This window comes from Piliocolobus tephrosceles, chromosome 8 (genome assembly GCF_002776525.5).
Source record: "Piliocolobus tephrosceles isolate RC106 chromosome 8, ASM277652v3, whole genome shotgun sequence".
NCBI lineage: Eukaryota > Metazoa > Chordata > Mammalia > Primates > Cercopithecidae > Piliocolobus > Piliocolobus tephrosceles.
Window position 1 is genome coordinate 5,642,673 of NC_045441.1, and position 21,517 is coordinate 5,664,189.

At 47.2% G+C, this 21,517-nt stretch overlaps 1 protein-coding gene across 1 annotated transcript in view; it reads right to left on the reverse strand.

Moving 5' to 3' along the window:
- RNF216 (ring finger protein 216) overlaps positions 1 to 21,517 on the reverse strand; it is a 135,736-nt gene that overhangs the window by 31,111 nt on the left and 83,108 nt on the right. Inside the window, exon 12 of the mRNA XM_026448777.1 lies at positions 4,506 to 4,603. Within this exon, the coding sequence (XP_026304562.1) occupies positions 4,506 to 4,603 (98 nt within the window). The remainder of the gene's footprint in view (positions 1 to 4,505; positions 4,604 to 21,517) is intronic.

Sequence of the window (21,517 nt, forward strand, 5' to 3'; positions counted from 1 at the left end):
CGGGAGGCTGAGGCATGAGAATCGCTTGAGGCCAGAGGCGGAGGTTGCAGTGAGCTGAGATCTCACCACTGCCACTGCACTCCAGCCTGGAGAAATAAAATAAAATAAAAATAAAAAGCGGGGCCAGGCGTGGTGGCTCACGTCTGTAATCCCAGCACTTTGGGAGGCAGAGGAGGGTAGATCATGAGGTCTGAAGATCGAGACCATCCTGGCTACCATGGTGAAACCCCCATCTCTACTAAAAATGCAAAAAATTAGTCGGGTGTGGTGGCACACATGGCACACATCTGTAGTCCCAGCTACTTGGGAGGCTGAGGCATGAACCCGGGAGGTGGAAGGTGGAGCTTGCAGTGAGCCGAGATAGCGCCACTGCACTACAGTCTGGGTGACAGAGCAAGACTCCATCTCAAAAAGAAAAAAGAAAAAAAAAAAAAAAAAAAGAAAGAAAACGCAGGGGACAGAAGAACAAGTTAAATAATACCATGGGAAACCAGCCAACTCTAGAAGACATTCTACAGGCCAATTATCCTTACTTTTTTCAGTAAGTGAATGGCATAACACAGTGTGTCGGGAAGAGAGAGTATCCTCATTATAAGAGACTTAAGAGAAATAATTATCAAATGCAATGAATCTCGTTTGATCCTAACCTGAACTAACTGCAGTACACATGTAAAGCTAATTTGAGATAATTAGCAGAACTGTGAAGTTAGTATGAGATATCAAAGACTTAAAATTTTAATTTTAGTATTGTTAGTGGTCATAAAGGTAAGCGCTATAGAAGAAAAAGTTTTTGTGGGAGAAATGACATGCTGCCAGGGATATGGATTTGCCTGAAAGTACTATAGCAGTTTAAAAACAAGAAAGGGACTGCCGGGCGGGCGCAGTGGCTCACACCTGTAATCCCAGCACTTTGGGAGACTGAGGTGGTGGGATCACTTGAGGTCAGGAATTGAGACCAGCCTGGCCAACCATGGCCAACAAGGTAAAACCCTGTCTCTACTAAAAATTCAAAATCAGCTGGGCGTGGTGGCAGGTGCCTGTAATCCCAGCTACTCTGGAGGCTGAGGCAGAAGAATCGCTTGAACCCGGGAGGCGGAGGTTGCAGTGAGCCAAGGCACTCCAACCTAGTTGACAGGCCTAGGGAGGGAGACAGAGGGAGACTCCGTCTAAAAAAAAAAGAAGAAAAGAAAGAAGGAGAGGGAGGGAGGATCACTCAAGCTTGGGGGGTCAAGGCTGAGGTGAGCTGTGATTGTGCCAATGCATTCCAGCCTGGATTACAGAATAAGACTCTGTCTCAATGGGGGAAAAAAAAGTTTTGACATTTGGCAGGACTCTGTGGCTCTTTGGTCCCAGTGGGGCTGTATGATAAAGCAAGCTGAAGCCCCTGGAGCACCCTCTCTCTAAAGAAAACACACCACCAGACTCCTTTGGGCATCTTCAAGACTGGCACCACCATCAAAGACTTGTAAGATGCAGAGGCGATGATTCTCTCACGTCTCTTTTTACTTCTCATTTGGCTTGCACAGAAGAATGGCTCTTGGAGGACAGTGTATTACTACTCTAAGCCTCAAAAGATGGCGACTAGATGTGGCTGCTGTTCCAGATGTCGTTTCTCACCAGAACAAACAAACAGCCCCTGGCAACTGGTATGCCGCGACTGATTTGGAAAATGCTTTTCCTGTCTGTTCAATAATCAGAGAACACCAGCAGCCAGTGAGGACCCTGATTATCTGTCGTCCAATAGGATAACACACTGTTCTACCACTTGAACGACACATGCAGATAGAACCTGGTGAACAGGAGTAGCAAGTATGGTAGGATGTATTAATATGCTACATGAATGCCAGAAGGTGAGAAAGAGATCCCTTGAATGTAGGAATGTGTAATCCCTATGAAGTCAGGCATGTGTATCATGATATCCCTTCCAAAGCTAGACTCATGATAGAAGCATCCTCTATCACTAAGGAAGAAGCCCAACATTTGGGAGGCTGTTTTTGATTTTTGGAATCAACATATATCACATTTGGATGTTCTGCTCTTATCCACTTACTGTTTTTTTTTTTTTTTTTTTTTTGAGACGGAGTCTCGCTCTGTCGCCCAGGCTGGAGTGCAGTGGCCTGATCTCAGCTCACTGCAAGCTCTGCCTCCCGGGTTCACACCATTCTCCTGCCTCAGCCTCCCGAGTAGCTGGGACTACAGGCGCCCGCCAACACGCCCGGCTAATTTTTTGTATTTTAGTAGAGACAGGGTTTCACCGTGTTAGCCAGGATGGTCTCGATCTCCTGACCTCGTGATCCGCCCGTCTCGGCCTCCCAAAGTGCTGGGATTACAGGCTTGAGCCACCGCGCCCGGCCCAACTTACTGTTGATCTAAAAGGCTGCCAGGTTTAAATAGGACCCAGTGATGGGCTATGTGTGGCAGACCAATATGCTGAGTGGAACCCAGTGACAGGAACGAACAGGACAATCAGAATGAAGGCTGTGCGTTGTAAGTGATTCTCCTTCCAAGAAACATCTCACAGCCTGCTACTGAGTCCTGGAGTAGTTCAGATGCCTGACCACAGGGCTGCATTCCTTCCTGGAGGCCTGAGGAGAGAGGATCTTTGCTGCTCATTTGGGTTGTTTGCAGAATTCAGTTGAGATGGTAGGACCAGGGTCCTACAGGGTTGGTGGCTGTCAGCTGAGGGTTGTTCCTAACTTCTACAGGCAGCCTCAATCCTTGGCTCATGGCCACCTTCATCTATCTTCAAAGCCAGCAACGGGGGGCAGTCAAGTCCTTCTTACGCTTGTCTGACTCTTCATCCCATACTAAGGGCTCTCTGCTTTTAAGGATTTGTAATTAGCCTGGGTCTACTCGGATAATCCAGGTAACCTCCCCATCTCAAGGTCCTTAACCGTACAACCAAGGGCAAATCACATGGGCTCAGATGCCTCATCTGTAAGAGAAGGATAATGGTACCCACCTGTGCTGCATACTTGGGAAACTGCCCAAATTGCCATTGCCCACTTCATTTTCTGAGTACCAAACTCCTTCCATATCCATTATATTTAACTGGACATAAAGTCACCCAACTACAGGATACATATGGTGCTTGCTTTGTCCATGTGACAATCTAGACCACTGTGGTACGAGCCGAAGTAAGATATATGTATATAATTACTGTATCACTCCCAACATCAAGAAAAGCTGCCTACTTGGCAACTTATCTATTTCTCACTTTCTTTAGGTTTGAGTGTAAACGTGGCCACAATCTAGTTATAATCATGCAGATGAGAACACCACCCTCAGGGAAGGGTAAAGCAGTTAGACAATCTCTTTCTTTTTTTCTTTTTTGAGACAAAGTTTCCCTTTGTCGCCCAGGCTGGAGTGCAGAGGTGCGATCTTGGCTCACTGCAACCTCTGCCTCCCTGGTTTAAGCAATTCTCTTGCCTCAGCTTCCTGAGTAGCTGGGACTACAAGTGCACACCTACCACTTCTGGGTAATTTTACTTTTTTATTTTTTGTAGAGATGAGGTTTTGCCATGTTGCCCAGGCTGGTCTCAAATTCGTGAGCTCAAGCGATCCGCCTGCCTTGGCCTCCCAAAATGCCAGGATTACAGGCCTGAGCTACCACGTCTGGCTATGAGACAATCTCTGAATAACATCAGGAGACAGATATGCACCCTCAGCTGCGTGGCAAGTCTAGATTGTTATGAGAGAGAGAGAGAGATTTCAGTAGTACTTTAGTCATTACTTTTTTTTTTTTTTTTTGGAGACAGAGTCTCTGTTGCCAGGCTGGAGTGCAGTAGCACAATCTTGGCTCACTGCAACCTCCGCCTCCTGGGTTCAAGTAATTCTCCTGCCTCAGCCTTCCGAGTAGCTGGGATTACAGGCAAGTGCCACCACCCAGCTAATTTTTGTACTTTTAGTAGAGATGGGGTTTCACCATGTTAGCCAGGATGGTCTCGATCTCCTGACCTTGTGATCCACCAGGCTTGGCCTCCCAAAGTGCTGGGATTACAGGCGTGAGCCACAGCACCAGCCTGCATTTTAATAAGTGAGTATCTGTAACGTGCTCAGTCATGTAGAGAGGACTATAAAAGTAATGGTCGTTATTATCACAGGTGTATCATTTTGTATTCTTGAGGTGGGCAATTCTACTTAGGTCTCAGACCAACAGTATCCTGTAACACAGACATAAGCAACATCAGTGCAGTCTGAGCTAATTAAAACACGCTACTTGCTTATTTAGAAAATAAGGAAAAGGGGGGGGGGGAGACCATCGTTTATTGAATTCACATGTGCCAGGCATTTATATGTTAATTTGTCTACTGAAATAACTCCATGAGGCTGCAGAGATGAGAAAGCAGAGGCTCAGGGGTTAGGTCACTTCCCCGAGATCACTCCAGACTTGGGTGGCTCAAGCAAACGTGTTCTTCCCACAATAGTGCGCCCTCTCTGCCAAAAAGCAGGTTAATGGGGAAGTTGAGAATCAGCCCATAGCCCCTCTGAATTCTGTTACTCACATAGAGGTACGGTACTTGATGTCATCTTTTTCAGCCAGCTCTTCACAGGTGAGGCCATTATGTTCTTTCCAGAGTCCCTGACACTTCCTACAGGTTTCCTGGGGATAAAGGACAGACACAAAGACAACTCCTGGTGAGTGGACACCACAGAAGTTCCTGTTCAACAAAAGGGATATGAAATAAGCTTTACTTGGCTTGAATTATCTCAGGATGCCTCTCCTTTTCAGGGGGGATACTTCTAAAGACATCTTTTAATAGAAGAGGTGAGAGGTGGCAGGGCCAGGTGACTCACGTCTGTAGTACCAGCACTTAGGGAGGCTGTGGCAGGTCAGCAGTTTGAGACCAGCCTGGGCAACACAGTGAGACCCTGTCCCTTAAAAAAAGAGAAAGAGTTGGGGAAGGAGAGAGGAGTGGTAAGAATCATTAGAAGGATGCACAAGGAAAAATTTCTCTCCCTAGATCAAAAGGAAGTGTTGCTCCCATCACCTAATTTGCATAAGGCTTTCTAAAATGCTCTGGACCATGTGAAAAAACCAAAGGAGACAGATCTTGGGCAATCGTGGGTTTTTAAAACACAGTAGCACGAGCTGCTTGGAAGGGCCTGTCTGGATCTTGTTAATCTCTTCAAAATCCCTGTGCCCACATGCTGGCATCCAAAACGCGCTTCTACTGGATTGAAGAATGGCCTACTTCAGTTCATCAGGGGCTCCTAAGGGAGACTTTCCTCTGCTGCCCATCGCTCATCAGGATGGATGTCACACTTAAAAGTTTCACTTCAGACTGGGCACGGTGGCTCATGCCTGTAATCCCAGCACTTTGGGAGTCCGAAGTGGGCAGATCACGAGGTCAGGAGATCGAGACCATCCTGGCTAACTGAAACCCCATTTCTGCTATTAAAAAAAAAAAAAAAAATTAGCCGGGCTTGGTGGCGGGCACCTATAGTCCCAGCTACTTGGGAGGCTGAGGCAGGAGAACGGTGTGAACCCGGGAGACGGAGCTTGCAGTGAGCCGAGATAGCACCACTGCACTCCAGCCTGGGCAAAAGAGTGAGACTCCGTCTCAAAAAAATAAAAAAAGTTTCACTTCATATATAAACATGCATGCTAAATAATCACCACCTTTATTCTAGGATCCTTCATAGTTTATAAAATGCTTTCATATGTCCAGAAACTATCCCACATCAGTAAGAATAATTTAAAGAAATGTTAATCCAATGATCACAGGCGTTAAGTGGAAATTATAACACTAATAAGTTATAGTGACAGTGTTGTCAGTTTTAAGTAGGGACCTGACCTAGTCTGGGGAGCCAGTGAAGGCCTGAGGAAGTGAAGCCTGAGATCCAAAAGACGACTTAACAACAATTAGATGGGGCAGCGAAACGAGATCAACACTCCAGACAATGGACAGCAAGAGAAGACTCTGGCAGGCAAAGCCGGGCATGTTCAGTTCCTATGGCTGGACTGCAGACAGTGAGAACGGCCCTGGAGGCCTGCAAGCACCTGACCAGGCAAGGCCTTGAAGGGCATGAGAAGCAGTTTGTTCTTTATCCTATGAGCACTAGGAAGCTGCCAAAAGGTCCCAATTTTGGAAGTAACAGAATCAGGTATGTCTTTTTAAAAAAATCATTCTGGGTGGAAAACACTGGAGGGAGGAAAGAGTGAACATGCAAAAGACAGGAGCTAGTAAAGCCACTTGGGAAAGAGGCCACCAATGCCCAGACCAGGGTGGTGGGCAAGGACAGGAAGACAAGGGGACTGACTTGAGAGCAAGGAAGGAAGTACGACTGGCAGGTGTGGAGATGAGCCGCCGTGCCTGGCCCTTTTGTACATTCTGAATTGTATACTATACGTGTACTATCTAATAAAAAGAATTTAAAAAGGGAGACAAATGGAACAGACTGCTGAGGGAGTTGAGAACCTGATCCTTTTGGTGGGATGTCATAAAAAGGCTCAATCAGGCTGGGCACAGTGGCTCACGCCTATAATCCCACACTTTGGGAAGGCAAGGCAGGCAAATCATTTGAGGTGAGAAGTTTAAGACCAGCCTAGCCAACATGGCGAAACCCCATCTCTACTAAAAATACAAAAATTAGCCAGGCGTGGTGGCTGGTGACTGTAATCCCAGCTACTTGGGAGGCTGAGGCAGGAGAATCACTTGAACCTGGGAGGTGGAAGTTGCAGTGGGCAGAGATCACACCACTGCACTTTAGCCTGGGCATCGAAGCCAGACTCCGTCTCAAAAAAAAAAAAAAAAAGGCTCAATCAATGGGCTGGGCAGAGAGGAACTGAAGGGACATACTACATTTAAACGCCACCGTTTCCGAGGGACGTGGATGTGCTCTGGTCCCCCACCTGCATCCCATTCAGTAAACAAAGGTGATACATATTAGTGTGCCTAACTATTGCCCACCAAAACATACAGCAGCACAAACCCATTTTTCTAAGACCCTGTGCCTGACTATTGCAGGAAGCTGGAGGATAAACAACAGCTGGAGAATAGATGAGCTGATGTTTGGCTCCTAACCTCTAAAACAATGCCAACCCAGCCCCTTCCAGGAGTAACAGCTTGAAAACAATACATGGCATTTAGATAGTTTTTAGCATTCCTGGCAATTCTGTTATTAATTCATGGGTCTTCTTCATAAGGGAAGAAACCCCATTTTTGAGGTGAGGCACAGGCCCACGAGGGCAAAATGGCCTGGCCAAGCTGGAGGCAGGTGAGTGTGAGGGCCACTGTGAGGCCCTCTGCCCTGCTCACCCTCTACATCACAGTGCTTCTTCTGTAGGTAAACGTCTGGGTTTTCAGCCAGGGCGCTTCTTACTGAAAGGCCCAAGGGCCCCGGGAGAACACAGCTGACACGTTTTTGGAAAAGACTATGTAGCACTTTGGGAGGCCGAGGTGGAGGGATCACCTGAGGTCAGAAGTGCGAAACCGGCCTGGCCAACAGGTGAAACTACAGATACAAAAATTAGCCGGGCGTGGTGGCACATGCCTGTAATCCCAGCTGAGGCAATCCCTGTGAGGCTGAGGCAGGAGAATTCCTTGACGCAGGGAGGCAGAGGTTGCAGTGAGCAGAGATCGCACCACTGCACTCCAGCTTGGGCAACAGAGCAAGACTCTGTCTCAAAAAAAAAAAAAAAAAAAAGACAAGACTACGTAGCTAGATACGAAACCTACAATTAAAATAAGGCAAGCAAACAGCAGGCTGCAGAGTTTAACACTTGGAGCTCTCTCTGTGAAGTGTCTTTAAAATGTATTCTCTCTTCTAAAAAGTATAAATTTTACTAAATTGTAGTTCCCTCCTCTCAGGCACAGATAGGCTTTGCTCCTAAACTCAACAAATGCTTACGCATATTAGGAAGAAATGCTCTTGAACGTTTTTTTCTTTTCTTTATTTTTTTTTGAGTCAGGGTCGCACTCTGTCACCCAGGTTGGAGTGAGATCTCGGCTCACTGCAACCTCCATGTCCTGGGCTCAAGCGATCTCCCACCTCAGCCTCCTGGGTAGCTGGGACTACCAGTGCTCATGCCTGTAATCCCAGCACTTTGGAAAGCCGAGGAGGGCGGATTACCTGAGGTCAGGAGTTCAAGACCAGCCTGGGCAACATGGTGAAACCTTGTCTCTACTAAAAATACGAAAATTAACTGGGCATGGTGGCGGGCGTCTGTAATCCCAGCTACTCCGGAAGCTGAGACAGGAGAATTGCTTGAACCCAGGAGGTGGAGGTTGCAGTGAGCCGAGATCATGCCACTACACTCCAGCCTGGGTGACAGAGCAAGATTCAGTCACAAACAAACAAAGTGCTGAGATTACAGGCGTGAGCCACTGAGTCCAGCCTCTTGCATGTTTAACATGATAATCACATTCTTCAATCTGTGGTTTACAAGAAAGCCCCAAAGGACCATTTTGGAAGGCAAAGTACTTTGACAAGTAACCTCAAAACAAGAAGAACAGTGTATCGTGGCCATTGAGCGGGGCCCCACTTTCTATCACCTTGTGCCTTTCTGAATGGGGGAAACCACGGAGTTTACCATCATCCCAAATACAACAAGCAGGCAGGCAGCTCCTGCCCTCTCAGTGGGGAAGAAGCATGCATGTTGGGTAGTTTGTTAACAAACAGCCGCCAGGCCACGTTCTTCATGTCATCAGGGAGGTTGCTGTTTAAGTTTATGATGCCCTTTTGTCTTCAAAATACATTAAGGTGTTTTGACTGTTCATGAGGTCTTCACTTTACAACATAAACACTTCAGTCTTCCTTTATTCATTTTCTGCTGCCTGGATAATGATTAATGAATAAAGCGGAAGATTAAATTCAATTCCAGATGACCTTATCAGGGAGCTGAAATTTCTTCACATAAACACAGTTTTCTCAAGAACCAGTAGATAAATGTATCCGGCCATCACCTCCTCCAAGCCCAGCAAGTGATAATAATCTTGAGACCTTTGGGTCTGTTGGTAAAGAATCCAAAAGAAAATCTGAGCCCACAAGCCAGTCACCGGGTTCTGTGTTTGTTTCCTTGCCTTCCTTGCAAAGCCACCTGGAAAGTGTCCATCCCTGTGCGCGCTAGATTTCAGTTGCTGACTTCCATCCAGCCTTGTCTCAGAAGCAGAATACAGTACAAACTGCTCCCTTACTTTTAAAATTGTTCCTCCAGTGAAACCTGTCAACTAACTCTCTAGGGGAGAGAAGTCACTGACATGCCACAGGGCATTAGGCTGTGGTCAATCCAGAAGTAGCTTCAGAAATTTCAGCCCTCTGTTCTGTCACCTCAAAAAATGGTGAGACTGGGCTGGGCGTGGTGGCTCACACCTGTAATCCCAGCACTTTGGGAGGCCGAGGCAGGTGGATCACCTGAGGTTGGGAGTTCAAGACCAGCCTGACCAACAAGGGAAACCCCATCTCTACTAAAAATACAAAATTAGCCAGGCATGGTGGCGCATACCTGTAATCCCAGCTACTCAAGAGGCTGAGGCAGAACAGCTTGAACCCAGGAGGCAGTGATTGCGGTGAGCTGAGATTGCGCCATTGCACTCCAGCCTGGGCAACAAGAGTGACATTCTGTCTCAAAAAAACAAACCAAAACAAAACAACAATGGTCAGACTATAAATTCCCAGCACTCTTGAGGTAAGAGACTTGACTATTTGCAAACGCTCAGCGAGGGACCACAGGACCGTGGGCTTCCAGGCCGTCTGTGTCTTCCAGTTGTCAAAGATTCTGGTCCTCCCCACCCATAGACCCAAACGACATACAGAAGGTCCAGAAAGACACTGATTTTAAGACGGAATCCCTTAAATGTCAGGGGTTTATGCTGGAACCCCTGAGAATCAATGAAGTTCAACAAAATCAAAGCTCAGGTAGATTCAGTGGACTTTCTTTCTTTTCACTAAGGGAATCCAAGAACCTCTAGTTTTCCTAAGTCAAGAATGCACATATGAGCCGAATAAGGCTTGGTCCTTGCCTTCAAGGAGTGCATTCTACCAACAGAGTTACATATTGGGGCAAATGAAGTACAGCATAATGGAAGTTCAGTGTGACGTGCACGCACACACGGCGGGGGAGCGTGCATATGCATGTGGAGGAGAAAGAGGTGAGTCAGACAAGGATTCTTTGAGGAGCTGACATCTTCATGGGATTGACTACAGTAAATGCCATGAGTAATCAGAACCTCCATGTGACCAATAAAGTGTTTCTCCTACTGGGATCTACATCTTAGTGAAACGCTTTTCCAGCAATGAAAGCCATTAAAGCCAAGTATCTGAACCTCAGAACCAGATGCTCAAACCAAACATTTCAGCAATGAAACATAGTTTGATAGATTCCTACTTTAATAAGCACAAAAAATTTTCATCTCATTAAATAAAATTATTTTGGGCCGGGCACAGTGGCTCATGCTTGTAGTCTCAGCACTCTGGGAAGCCGATGTGGGCAGATCACTTAAGTCCAGGAATTTGAGAGCAGCCTGGGCAACACAGTGAGACCCCACCTCTACAAAAAAATACAAAAATATAGCTGGGTGTGGTGGTATGTGCCTGTAGTCTCAGCTACTTGGGAGGCTGAGGTGGGAGGATTTCTTGAGCCTGGGAGGTGGAAGCTGCAGTGAGCTATGATCACGCTATTGCAGTTCAGTCTGGGTGACAGAGACTGCCTAAAAAAAAAAATTTTTTTTTAAAACTCACTTGAATAAAGCAGTATATTTTAAAGTATGATTCATTTCATTACACCCTCCCCTTTTTTTTTTTGAGACAGAGTCTTGCTCTGTTGCCCAGACTGGAGTGCAGTGGCACCACCTTGGCTCACTGCAAGCTCCGCCTCCCGGGTTCACACCATTCTCCTGCCTCAGCCTCCCGAGTAGCTAGGACTACAGGCGCCCGCCACCTTGCTCCGCTAATATTTTGTATATTTAGCAAAGACGGGGTTTCACCGTGTTAGCCAGGATGGTCTCGATCTCCTGACCTCGTGATCCGCCTGCCTTGGCCTCCCAAAGTGCTGGGATTATAGGCGTGAGCCACCGTGCCCGGCCTCATTACATCCTTTTAAGTTTTCTGTATCTGTGCATGTTTTGCAATGTTATGTTACAACAGTAGCACACATGTAACCTACAAATAAACACATAGGCTGAGGGTGTCCTCTGCACAATTTTTCTGATATGGGGAGCAATAAAATTGTGCATCTGCCGCTCTCAATATTGAAAGGCCATGGAGGAGACCTAGGATAGTGCAGCAATGTGTCAGAATACTTCCATTAATTAATGAGCTTGAGACCAAAGACAGAAAGATGGTTGAGAAGCAACTGGAAGAGTCTATGAAAGAGATGAGGGTGAGAAAGAAGCCTAGAAAGACTTCTAGGTTTCTGATGTGGGACACTAGTGAGATTGGTGGAAACACAAACTTAGATCAAGTGGTGCAGAATAAGATCTGAGAAAGGGTGGGAGGCAGAGGCGAGTTTAGTTCCAGACCAGCTTACTTATTCACTCACTTATGTGCTCTTCCAATATTTGCTGAATTTCTGTCATTTGTATGAGACACTGGAGATACAGCAACAAACAAGTTAGGCTCAGTTTCTATCTTCATGACGCTTATGTTTTACTGAAAAACACAGATATTACCAGAGACTGGGGGCCAGGAGAGCCCATTAGAGGACGTGACATTTAAGCCGAGTCTTAAAGGAGGAGTCAGCTATGTATGGGTACAGAGGGAAGAGCAAGGGTGAAGCCTTCAGGGCAGGAGACGGTCTGTCTCATGCTGAGAAAGTCAGTATGGCTGGAGCCCAGTGGGGGAGAGCTGAGAATGGACCATGGTCACCCAGTAGGACTGAGGCTGTAGGGAGGAGTTTGGAAAGCCAGGCTGATAAGGTGGGAAATGCAACCATCTGGTTGACATTTCAAAAGATTCTTCTGGCTGCTATTGTTAAAGGGATAGTTTGCTGGGGTTGTAGGACCTTGCAGCACCTCCTTTCTAAACTAAGGTCAAGTAAATAACTTCGAGGGGAACAGGCTCAGATTCTGGATTTGAATCTTGGTTAGATTTCCTCAATAGTCCTCCATAAATAAGGGCACAGCTTACTTCCTGAACCAAGATGTGCCAACACCAAGCCTGGCAGGGGCAGGTAAGGCTGACCTGCAACGGGGCAACAGCAGCACACCTATATTTTTTTGTTAAGAATAAGAGAACCACATTTCCTGATATGGCTTCAGAAAGGGACTTTATTACTATTATTCTTTTTTTTTTTTTTTTTTGAGACGGAGTCTTGCTCTGTCGCCCAGGTTGGAGTGCAGTGGCCAGATCTCAGCTCACTGCAAGCTCCGCCTCCCGGCTTCACGCCATTCTCCTGCCTCAGCCTCCCAAGTAGCTGGGACTACAGGCACCTGCCACCTTGCCCGGCTAGTTTTTTTGTATTTTTTTAGTAGAGACGGGGTTTCACCGTGTTAGCCAGGATGGTCTCGATCTCCTGACCTCGTGATCCGCCTGTCTCGGCCTCCCAAAGTGCTGGGATTACAGGCTTGAGTCACCGCACCCGGCCTACTATTATTCTTAATATTTTAATTAATTATTTTTTAGAGACAAGGTCTTGTTCTGTTGCCCAGGCTGGTGCACAGTGGTGCTATTACGGCTTGCTATAACCTTGACCTGGGTGCAAGCAGTTCTCTTGCCTCTACCTTCTGAGTAGCGGGGACTACGATCATGTGGCACTACAGCTAAATTTTGTTATTTTATTTGTACAGACAGGTGTTGCTATGTTTCCCAGGCTGGTCTCAAACTTCTGGGCTCAAGCGATTTGCCCATCATGGCCTCCCAAAGTGTTGCCACAGAGCCCGCCCTGTTTTAATTTTTTTTTTTTTTTTTTGAGATGGCGTCTCGCTTTGTCACCAGGCTGGAGTGCAGTGGTGCAATCTGGGTTCACTGCAACCTCTGCCTCCTGGGTTCAAGTGATTCTCCTGCCTCAGTCTCCCAAGTAGCTGGGAATATAGGCGCCTGCCACCACATCCAGCTAATTTTTCTATTTTTAGTAGAGATGGGGTTTCACAATGTTGGCCAGGATGGTCTCAATCTCTTGACCTCATGATCCACCCACCTCGGCCTTCCAAAGTGCTGGGATTACAGGCATGAGGTACTGTTTTAATTTTAATGATTGATTGAGACAGGGTCTCACTGTGTCACCCAGGCTGGAGTGCAGTGGCACAATCTTGGCTCACTGCAGTCACAACCTCCCTGGCTCAAGTCATCCTCCCACCTCAGCCTCCCAAGTAGCTGGGACCACAGGTGTGCACCACCATGCCTGGCTAATTTTTTCTAGAGACGGGGTCCTGCCATGTTGCCCAGGCTGGTCTCAAACTTCTGGAGTCAAGCAATCTGCAAGACTCAGCCTCCCAAAGTGCTGGGATTACAGATGTGAGCTACCATGCCTGGCCTGGAGAACATCTTTAACAAAGGTCTAAAACTCCTGCTTTTCACAGTACTAGACTAATGTTTCTGAAGGCTTAGGTTTTTTTTTTTTTTTAAGACAGCATCTCACTTTGTCACCTAGGCTGGAGTGCAGTGGTGTGATTCCGACTCACTGCAACCTCTGCCTCCAGGGTTCCAGATTCTCATGCCTCAGTCTCCCAAGTAGCTGGAATTACAGGTATGCACCACCATGCCCAGCTAATTTTTATATTTTTAGTAAAGACAGGGTTTCGCCACATTGGCTAGACTGGTCTTGAATTCCTGGCCTCAGGTGATCTGTCCACCTCAGCCTCCCAAAGTGCTGGGATTACAGGCATGAACCACTGTGCCTGGCCCCTGTGGGCTGTTTATTGAAGGGATGGGGTCTCCCTGTATTGCCCAGTCAGTGGTGCCAGCATAGCTTGTGGCAGTCTTCTCAGTAGCCTGAACTTAAAGGTGTGCACCCAGCTTGTAGGCCTAGATTTTTTGTTAAAGAAAGAAATGAAACCTGCTAGGACTGAAAACTTACACATCTTCACACAGGGTGCTTTGCATATACATCTCAATCTTCACAGCAACTCTACAGGGAAGTACTGGAGCATTATTCCCATTTTTAAAAAAGTAAATACGGCCGGGTGTGGTGGCTCACACTTGTAATCCCAGCACTTTGGGAGGCCAAGGCAGATGGATCACTTGAGGTCAGGAGTTTGTGACCAGCCTGGCCAACATGGTGAAATCCCATCTCTACAAAAAACACAAAAATCAGCCAGGCATGGCAGTGCATGTCTATAATCCCAGCTACTTGGGAGGCTGAGGCATGAGAATCATTCGAGCCTGGGAAGAGAGGTTGCAATGAGCTGAATTGTGCCACTGTACTCCAGCCTGGACAACGCAGTGAGACTCTGCTCAAACAAAAACAAAAACAAAAACGAAAAAGGTAAGAGAAAAAGAAGGCTCAGAGGATCCAATTAACTTGGTCGAGGTCACAGAGCTTTGGACATGAGTCTGTCTGATCCCAAATCTACTTGCTCTTTCTACTCTTAGTTCCACTGCGTGCTGACATGGTATGTGCTACCAAGAGCAGGTCACTATTTACTGGACAACTCAAGGGCATGTGGCTCATGAGACAAACCGAGGTTACAATGGCATCTTGTGTGAGGAGACCAGAGAGGAACAATCAGCAAAGCTGGGTGTGAGCGTCAGGGCATCAAAGGCATGGCCGTGCAGCTGCAGCTGTGCAGGATGCCTGCTTGCCTGGGCTTCCTGGAGAGCTGGGAACGCTCAGTAAGAGGCAGGATGGGATGGAATCAGATCTGAGGATACCCTTTCTTACTGGTAATGGTAAGAACCTGCTAATCACAGGGTGATCTCAGACTGGACACGTGTGAGGAAGTAGCTGTTCCTGCCACCTTTGGCCAGTTGTATGTCTGGCGGCATAGCAAAAGGAAGTCCATTTTTAGATTTCCATTACTGCCTAAACAGAGACAGGCTCCATGAAGTGTTCCATAGTCACTCCTTCAACCAACCCCTGGACCCTTACTTATAAATACATGCCACTTACCTCCTCAAAGGTAGCCAGGATCATGGCATTAAGATGTGCTAATGGCATTGCTTGAGATTATCACCATCACTGAAACTGCTCTGGGTCAGTTTTGTTCAGAGCATGCAGGTAACAGAGACAGCTTCTGCACTGAAAGGAATGAAGACAGTCTCACGTTCCCACCTTTGCCCCTTTCACCAGTGCCACTGAGAGCCTTCCATCAGTGCGGCAGAGTGGGATCGGTATAAAACGAAGCCCCTGTCCTTTTAGAGTCTACTCACAAACAGATAACTCTATACTCTGAGGAAGATGGTGAGTACTTCAGAGGAAACTAAAGCCAGGTAAGGGGCAGGTAGTGTTAACAGGCAGGGTGCCATCTGACACTGGTTTGTCAGGGAAGGCCTGTGTGGAGCTAGCACTTCTGCCTGAACCTGAAGTCTATCTGGTAGAAAAGCGTTCCAGGCAGAGGGAATGCAAGCAGGACAGCAGACGGAGCTGGGACAGGAGAGAGAGCTCAGAGAATCAGTTCTCCCTGAGTCAGCACACACACTCACTAAGCCCTCAACGGCACAAAACGTTGCCTAAGAATGTCCCTTCTCCTCTGGTAACACCTACTCACCAGTTCTCCTTTCAAATACCAGTGGTTCTGGGAAACCCAAATGACCCGGGAAAAGCTGGCATTTGCTCACTGGGCTCCCAGAGCCCTTGACTTATGCATTGTTACTACACTTTTAATGGAGTCTTGTATGTCACATCTCTTCCAAAAGCCAGACGCTCCTTGTGGCAAAGATAATGTCCTGCTGGTCACTATGGACAGGCTTGGCATGGAGGGCTCAATTCATCCATTAAAAAAAAAGTTCACTTGGCCAGGCGTGGTGGCTCACGCCTGTAATCCCAGCACTCTGGGAGGCCGAGGTGGGTGGATCACGAGGTCAGGAGATCGAGACCATCCTGGCTAACACGGTGAAACCCCGTCTCTACTAAAAATACAAAAAAAAATCAGCCAGGCATAGTGGTGGGCGCCTGTAGTCCCAGCTACTTGGGAGGCTGAGGCAGGAGAACGGCGTGAACCTGGGAGGTGGAGCTTGCAGTGAGCTGAGATTGCGCCACTGCACTCCAGCCTGGGTGACAGAGCGAGACTCCGTCTCAAAAAAAAAAAAAAAACAAAAACTTCACTTAAGGCTGGACACAGTAGCTCAAGCCTGTAATCCCAGCACTTTGGGAAGCTGAGGCGGGCAGGTCACGAGGTCAGGAGATCGAGACTAGCCTGGCCAACAGAGTGAAACCCCATCTCTACTAAAAATACAAAAATTAGCTGGGTGTGGTGGCGCACGCCTGTAGTCCCAGCTACTCAGGAGACTGAGGCAGAAGAATTGCTTGAACCTAGAAGGCAGAAGGTGCAGTGAGTTGAGATCCTGCCACTGTACTCCAGCCTGGGCAACAGAGTGGGAGTCTGCCTCAAAACAAAACAAAAACCCCAAAACAAAAGACAAGTTCACTTGAGTGCCTATTCTGTGCCACATGGGGATGTGATAGAGATGAAGCCAGGAGAATTCCTGACCTGGAGAGGCTCGTAATCAACCATGGTACGTCTCAGGTATCTTTGGATTTCTAGGGCCTAGCACTAGATTTGAGCGACACAAGGTGCTGAATATCTCAGGTGGAGGCTGGCAAGACAAAGCACATCTTCTCCATGCAGTTATAAATGTATCCCACCCAACCACTGGGACTTTTTTGTACTTTACATGGGCAAAAAAAGCATATCCACATCCTCCCTGAAAGAACATTATTTCCTCCCTATTGGGTCTTATTTATAATTATTCCAAGTAGTTTACGAGAAAAAGAAATTATTAATATATACGACCCTTTCAGGTTAATTCATTACAGCTTGAGCCCTAAAGATATGAGTTACTGTCGTTCCTTTCTTTGCTCCCTAATGTCTTTCCCCAATTTAATGAGTTAAACTACAAAGAGCAGTTATCACCAAATGGCTAATGACCAAATGCTTACAGATGGTGTGAGAAAGTACTGCATATATTTCAATTAGGATGTTCTTTCTTGATTTTCTCCTATAGTTTCAAGATGTGGAAGCTGGTATCTCTTCAATCAGGATAGAAGGAGCTCACAAAAAGAAAACCCTGAAAATGTGTGCCCAAGAGAACTTCCGGTTGAGGGGTCAGGACTGAAAATGTGCAGTAAGTCTGACTGTGTCCCAGCCTGGCTCTCCCCAACACCCCCAGAGGCTGTGGAAGGCCAGTTGCTGCCCAAGGGTAGGCTGCGCGCTTCTCCCACTGGCCAGCATTTTCCTCTGCACTCTCAGCAACAAGACAGTCCAAACTGCCTGGGTCCAGTTCTTAAAGGACACAAAATTCTTTTTTTTTTTTTTGAGATGAAGTTTTGCTCTTGTTGCCCACGCTGGAGTGCAATGGCACGTTCTTGACTCACTGCAACCTCCGCCTCCCAGGTTCAAACAATTATTCCTGCCACAGCCTCCCGAGTAGCTGGGATTACAGGCACCTACCAACACACCTGGTTAATTTTTCTATTTTTTAGTAGAGACGGGGTTTCACCACGTTGGCCAGGCTGGTCTTGAACTCCTGACCTCAGGTGATCTGCCCACCTTGGTCTCCCAAAGTGCTAGGATTACAGGAGTGAGCCACCGCACCCGGCCAGGACACACAAAATTCTAACATGAATTAATTCAAATCTGGGAGTGGCCAAGTGAGAGCTCTGGGAAACATTACAAAGCCTCCCCCACCTCATCCCCGAGTCCTGAGGAAACGGCTTCTTTGGGGAAGATTTCACGTTGTTCTTAAATATTTTTTGGTTTTCATATACACCTCACCTACCATTTCTATGTACAGAAGCAGGCTTTGAAAAAAGAAATCTTGAAGTCTTGTTTCTGTGGATTAGAAAAGTTGTTTCCCTGAGCCACCAGGATTAGGTGACAAATTGGAATAGGCGAAGCTTTATATGTGGTTTCCGTGCTAATGCTGCCCCCTAGGGATGGAAAGTTACAAGGCACCGAGACATCAGCTTGACTGCTCTGGGATAGACCACACATAGCTGCTGGCTTTTTACTATACTATGGGGACCAGAGCTTCGAAGACAGAGTGGGAGGGTAAAGTCTTTCTGGAATAAATCAAAGTTCAATTTTATTTTTAGCATAGTAACTACAAACAAAACTACTAATTCCCTTATATTATTCAAATACAGATGACTGTTTCTCTCAAATAGCTAACAGAATCACTGAGACTGCATCAGCAACACCCAGGCAATGGCAGGATGTGGACATTCATATAAAAATTCCAAGACCAATATGTGAGCTCCTACTAAGGACTATGGGTCCTGCTCTGTGGTGGGGACACATGTTAAGTGAAATATATAGTAAGACATGATTGTAAGTGCTGAGGAGAAAAAAAATACAGGAAGGAAGAATTCACTGGGGTGGAGAGGGGAAAATATTTCACAACTATAAACTGGTGGTCAGGGAAGGCCTCTCTGCGAAGGTGTAGGTAAATGAAGACTTAAAGTCAAGGGAGTGAGTCTGGTGCTATCTGGGGGAAAGAATTCCAGGCACAGGAACAGGAAGGAGCAGTGTGGGAGGAGGAGAGGAGGGTTGGGTTTGCAGGCTGCCTGGGGCCTGGGAGGTGATGATAAGGGCTTTGGCCTGCGCCCAGAGTAAACAGATGCTGAAGAAGAGCCTCTGCAATGGCTTTGCATGAGGTTGATTCCCAAAGAACTCCACCTGCAGGGATCCCTTTCACAGGGGAGCTCTCAAGCCCTCGGAGCTGCGCCTCTGAAGGTGGGGCCTCTCCCGCCTTCCTGCCAAGCTTCTCAAAGCCTGGAAAGTGCAGGAGAGGAGGCTGTGACTAAGCTCCTTCCAAAGGATTTGCTCCCTGTAGATGCTCCATACAATACAGGTTGTGGAACCGAAGTTACTATAGCAATGACTTTTTTTTTTTTTTTGAGACAGGGTCTAATTCTGTCACCAGGCTGGGGTGCAGTCAGTGGTGCCATCATAGCTCACTGGGCTTAAGCCTGGACTCAAGTGATCCTGCCACCTCAGTGCCCATAGTAGCTGTGATCACAGGCGCATGCCACCATATCTGGCTAATGTTTTGTAGAGACCAGGTCTTGCTATGTTGCCCAGCCTGGTGTCAAACTCCTGGGCTTAAAGGACGCACCCACCTCAGCCTCCCATATGCTAGGATTACAGCTGTAAGGCACTGTGCCTGGCCAGCCATGGCCCTTTGGTGGGTTGTAAAGTCATTTCAGTAGATTATGACTAGTGGTTTTTTGTTTTGTTTTGTTTTTTTTTGAGACGGAGTCTCGCTGTGCCGCCTGGGCTGGAGTGCAGTGGCCAGATCTCAGCTCACTGCAAGCTCCGCTGCCTCCCAGGTTCACGCCATTCTCTCGCCTCAGCCTCCCAAGTAGCTGGGACTACAGGCGCCGGCCACCTCGCCCGGCTAGTTTTTTGTATTTTTTTTTTTAGTAGAGATGGGGTTTCACCGTGTTAGCCAGGATGGTCTCGATCTCCTGACCTCGTGATCCGCCCGTCTTGGCCTCCCAAAGTGCTGGGATTACAGGCTTGAGCCACCGCGCCCGGCCGACTAGTGGTTTTTAAAGAAAGCTAAAACAGAAAATACTAGGGCACATTCAATGTGTCAAGTATTTGTTTTATAAAACTACTGTTTCTGTTACACCTACATTTATTTATGTTTGGATGAGGCTTATGGTAATTTATATTTCTTCCTATAGGTTACAAGCAAAAAGTTTAAAAGCCATTAATTTAGAATTCATTCAGAATCAAAGTTTCTTTAAAAAGGCATCCAAAGGCTCATTCTCACAACAGAAGTCCCGGGGATCACTGCCAGGAACTGAAAACCGGCCCCATCTCTAGTTACCCTGGAGGTGACTCTCCTGATGAGGAACCATGCCCGGGAACCAGGAGAACCCCAGCCTTCTCCATCCTGCAGGAGCAGGGCCATGCGTAGGAAGATCTAATAACACATCATTTCAAACTGTCAAACAGAAAGACTGCTATCACTTGGGCAGAAACAAGCCAGACTGACCTTGTCTTTGCTCACTACTTGGGCTACCCCTGGGCTTCCCAGGGTTTTACTGGGAATCCTGGCCTGGCAGGAAGAGCCAGCAAAACCAGCTCTTGCCTGCTGGAACTCCACTGTTAGCATGCCCTGGAAGAGAGGCTGCAGATTCCAGGAAGCTTCCTTCCAGGTAGGACAAAGGCCATCTTGACACTCCTCCTCATGCCCAGGTTGACAACAGCTGGACTTAAAAGTGGCTGGACCAGGTCAGGAAAGGAGACACTGGGGTCTGGGCATGTGGTGGGAAGGAGGAAGTCGAGGCTTCATCCAGAGTCATTCAGCAGAAGTGCTGGTTCCAGGGTACAGCGCAGCTTCAAGTTGAGCAGGTAACTTCGCATTGGTATTTTAGGGTGCCGTGTAAAGATGGCAGGAATTCACGTATCCAGGGACAGAAGAATACAAAACTGTCTGAACTTGGGGTTGATAACACCCCTTTGTGGACATCAGACAGGACATCTTGCAAAGTACTGTTTATATAGCGGGCATAGAAAAGCGGCTGCCCTGGTAGTTTTTCACATTCTCATAAAAATCAAAATCCTTCTCAGAGTATATAGCAAAGCGGACCTTTTTTTTCCTTCCTTTTTTTTTTTTTTTTTTTGGAGAAAAAGTCTCCCCCTTTTGGCCCAGGCTGGAGTGCAGTGGTGTGATCTCGGCTCACTGCAAGCTCTGCCTCCCAGGTTCACGCCATTCTCCTGCCTCAGCTTCCTGAGTAACTGGGACTACAGGCACGCACCACCACACCCAGCTACTTTTTTGTATTTTTAGTAGAGACGGGGTTTCACCCCGTTAGCCAGGATGGTCTTGATCTCCTGACCTCGTGATCTGCCCGCCTTGGCTCCCAAAGTGCTGTGATTACAGGCGTGAGCCACTCCACCCGGCCAAGCGGGCTTTTAATCTTTCCCTCCTTGCTAGTGAAATGTGACAAAAAGGGAAGCCTCTCTTGGGGACAGAAGATATGAACTGGGTATGAGGGTCACAGGAGGGAGGAAAAAAGGGTCAACTTGACACAGAAGAATAAAAAATGTAGGTGGGAGACACCCAGGGTGGAGGGCTCAGAATCAGGGCCAGAGATCCCAGTCCTGAGAAGGAACGCTGTTAGGAAGTACCCGGGGCCTGCTGTTGCCCTTCCAGGGCTACATGCCCTTCATTCTCCTGGTTCATAAGGTTCGGGTATTCTACTCATGGTATATCTTCCCCATATCTTTACTATGGGAAATAGTAAAACACTATCTCATTAGCATACTATTCACCCAATGCCTCCAGATGCTACTACTCTCATACCTTCACTCATCCCCACAGGGCTCTTATCCAGCTGAAATCTAGTCCTCTCCCCCAGGAATACAAGCAGTAGCATAAGTGATTTTTAGTTCTGTGAACCTAATACTATAAAGAGCATTAGAGAGTATTTCAACACAGGCAGCTGGCTACAGATGGCCCCCTT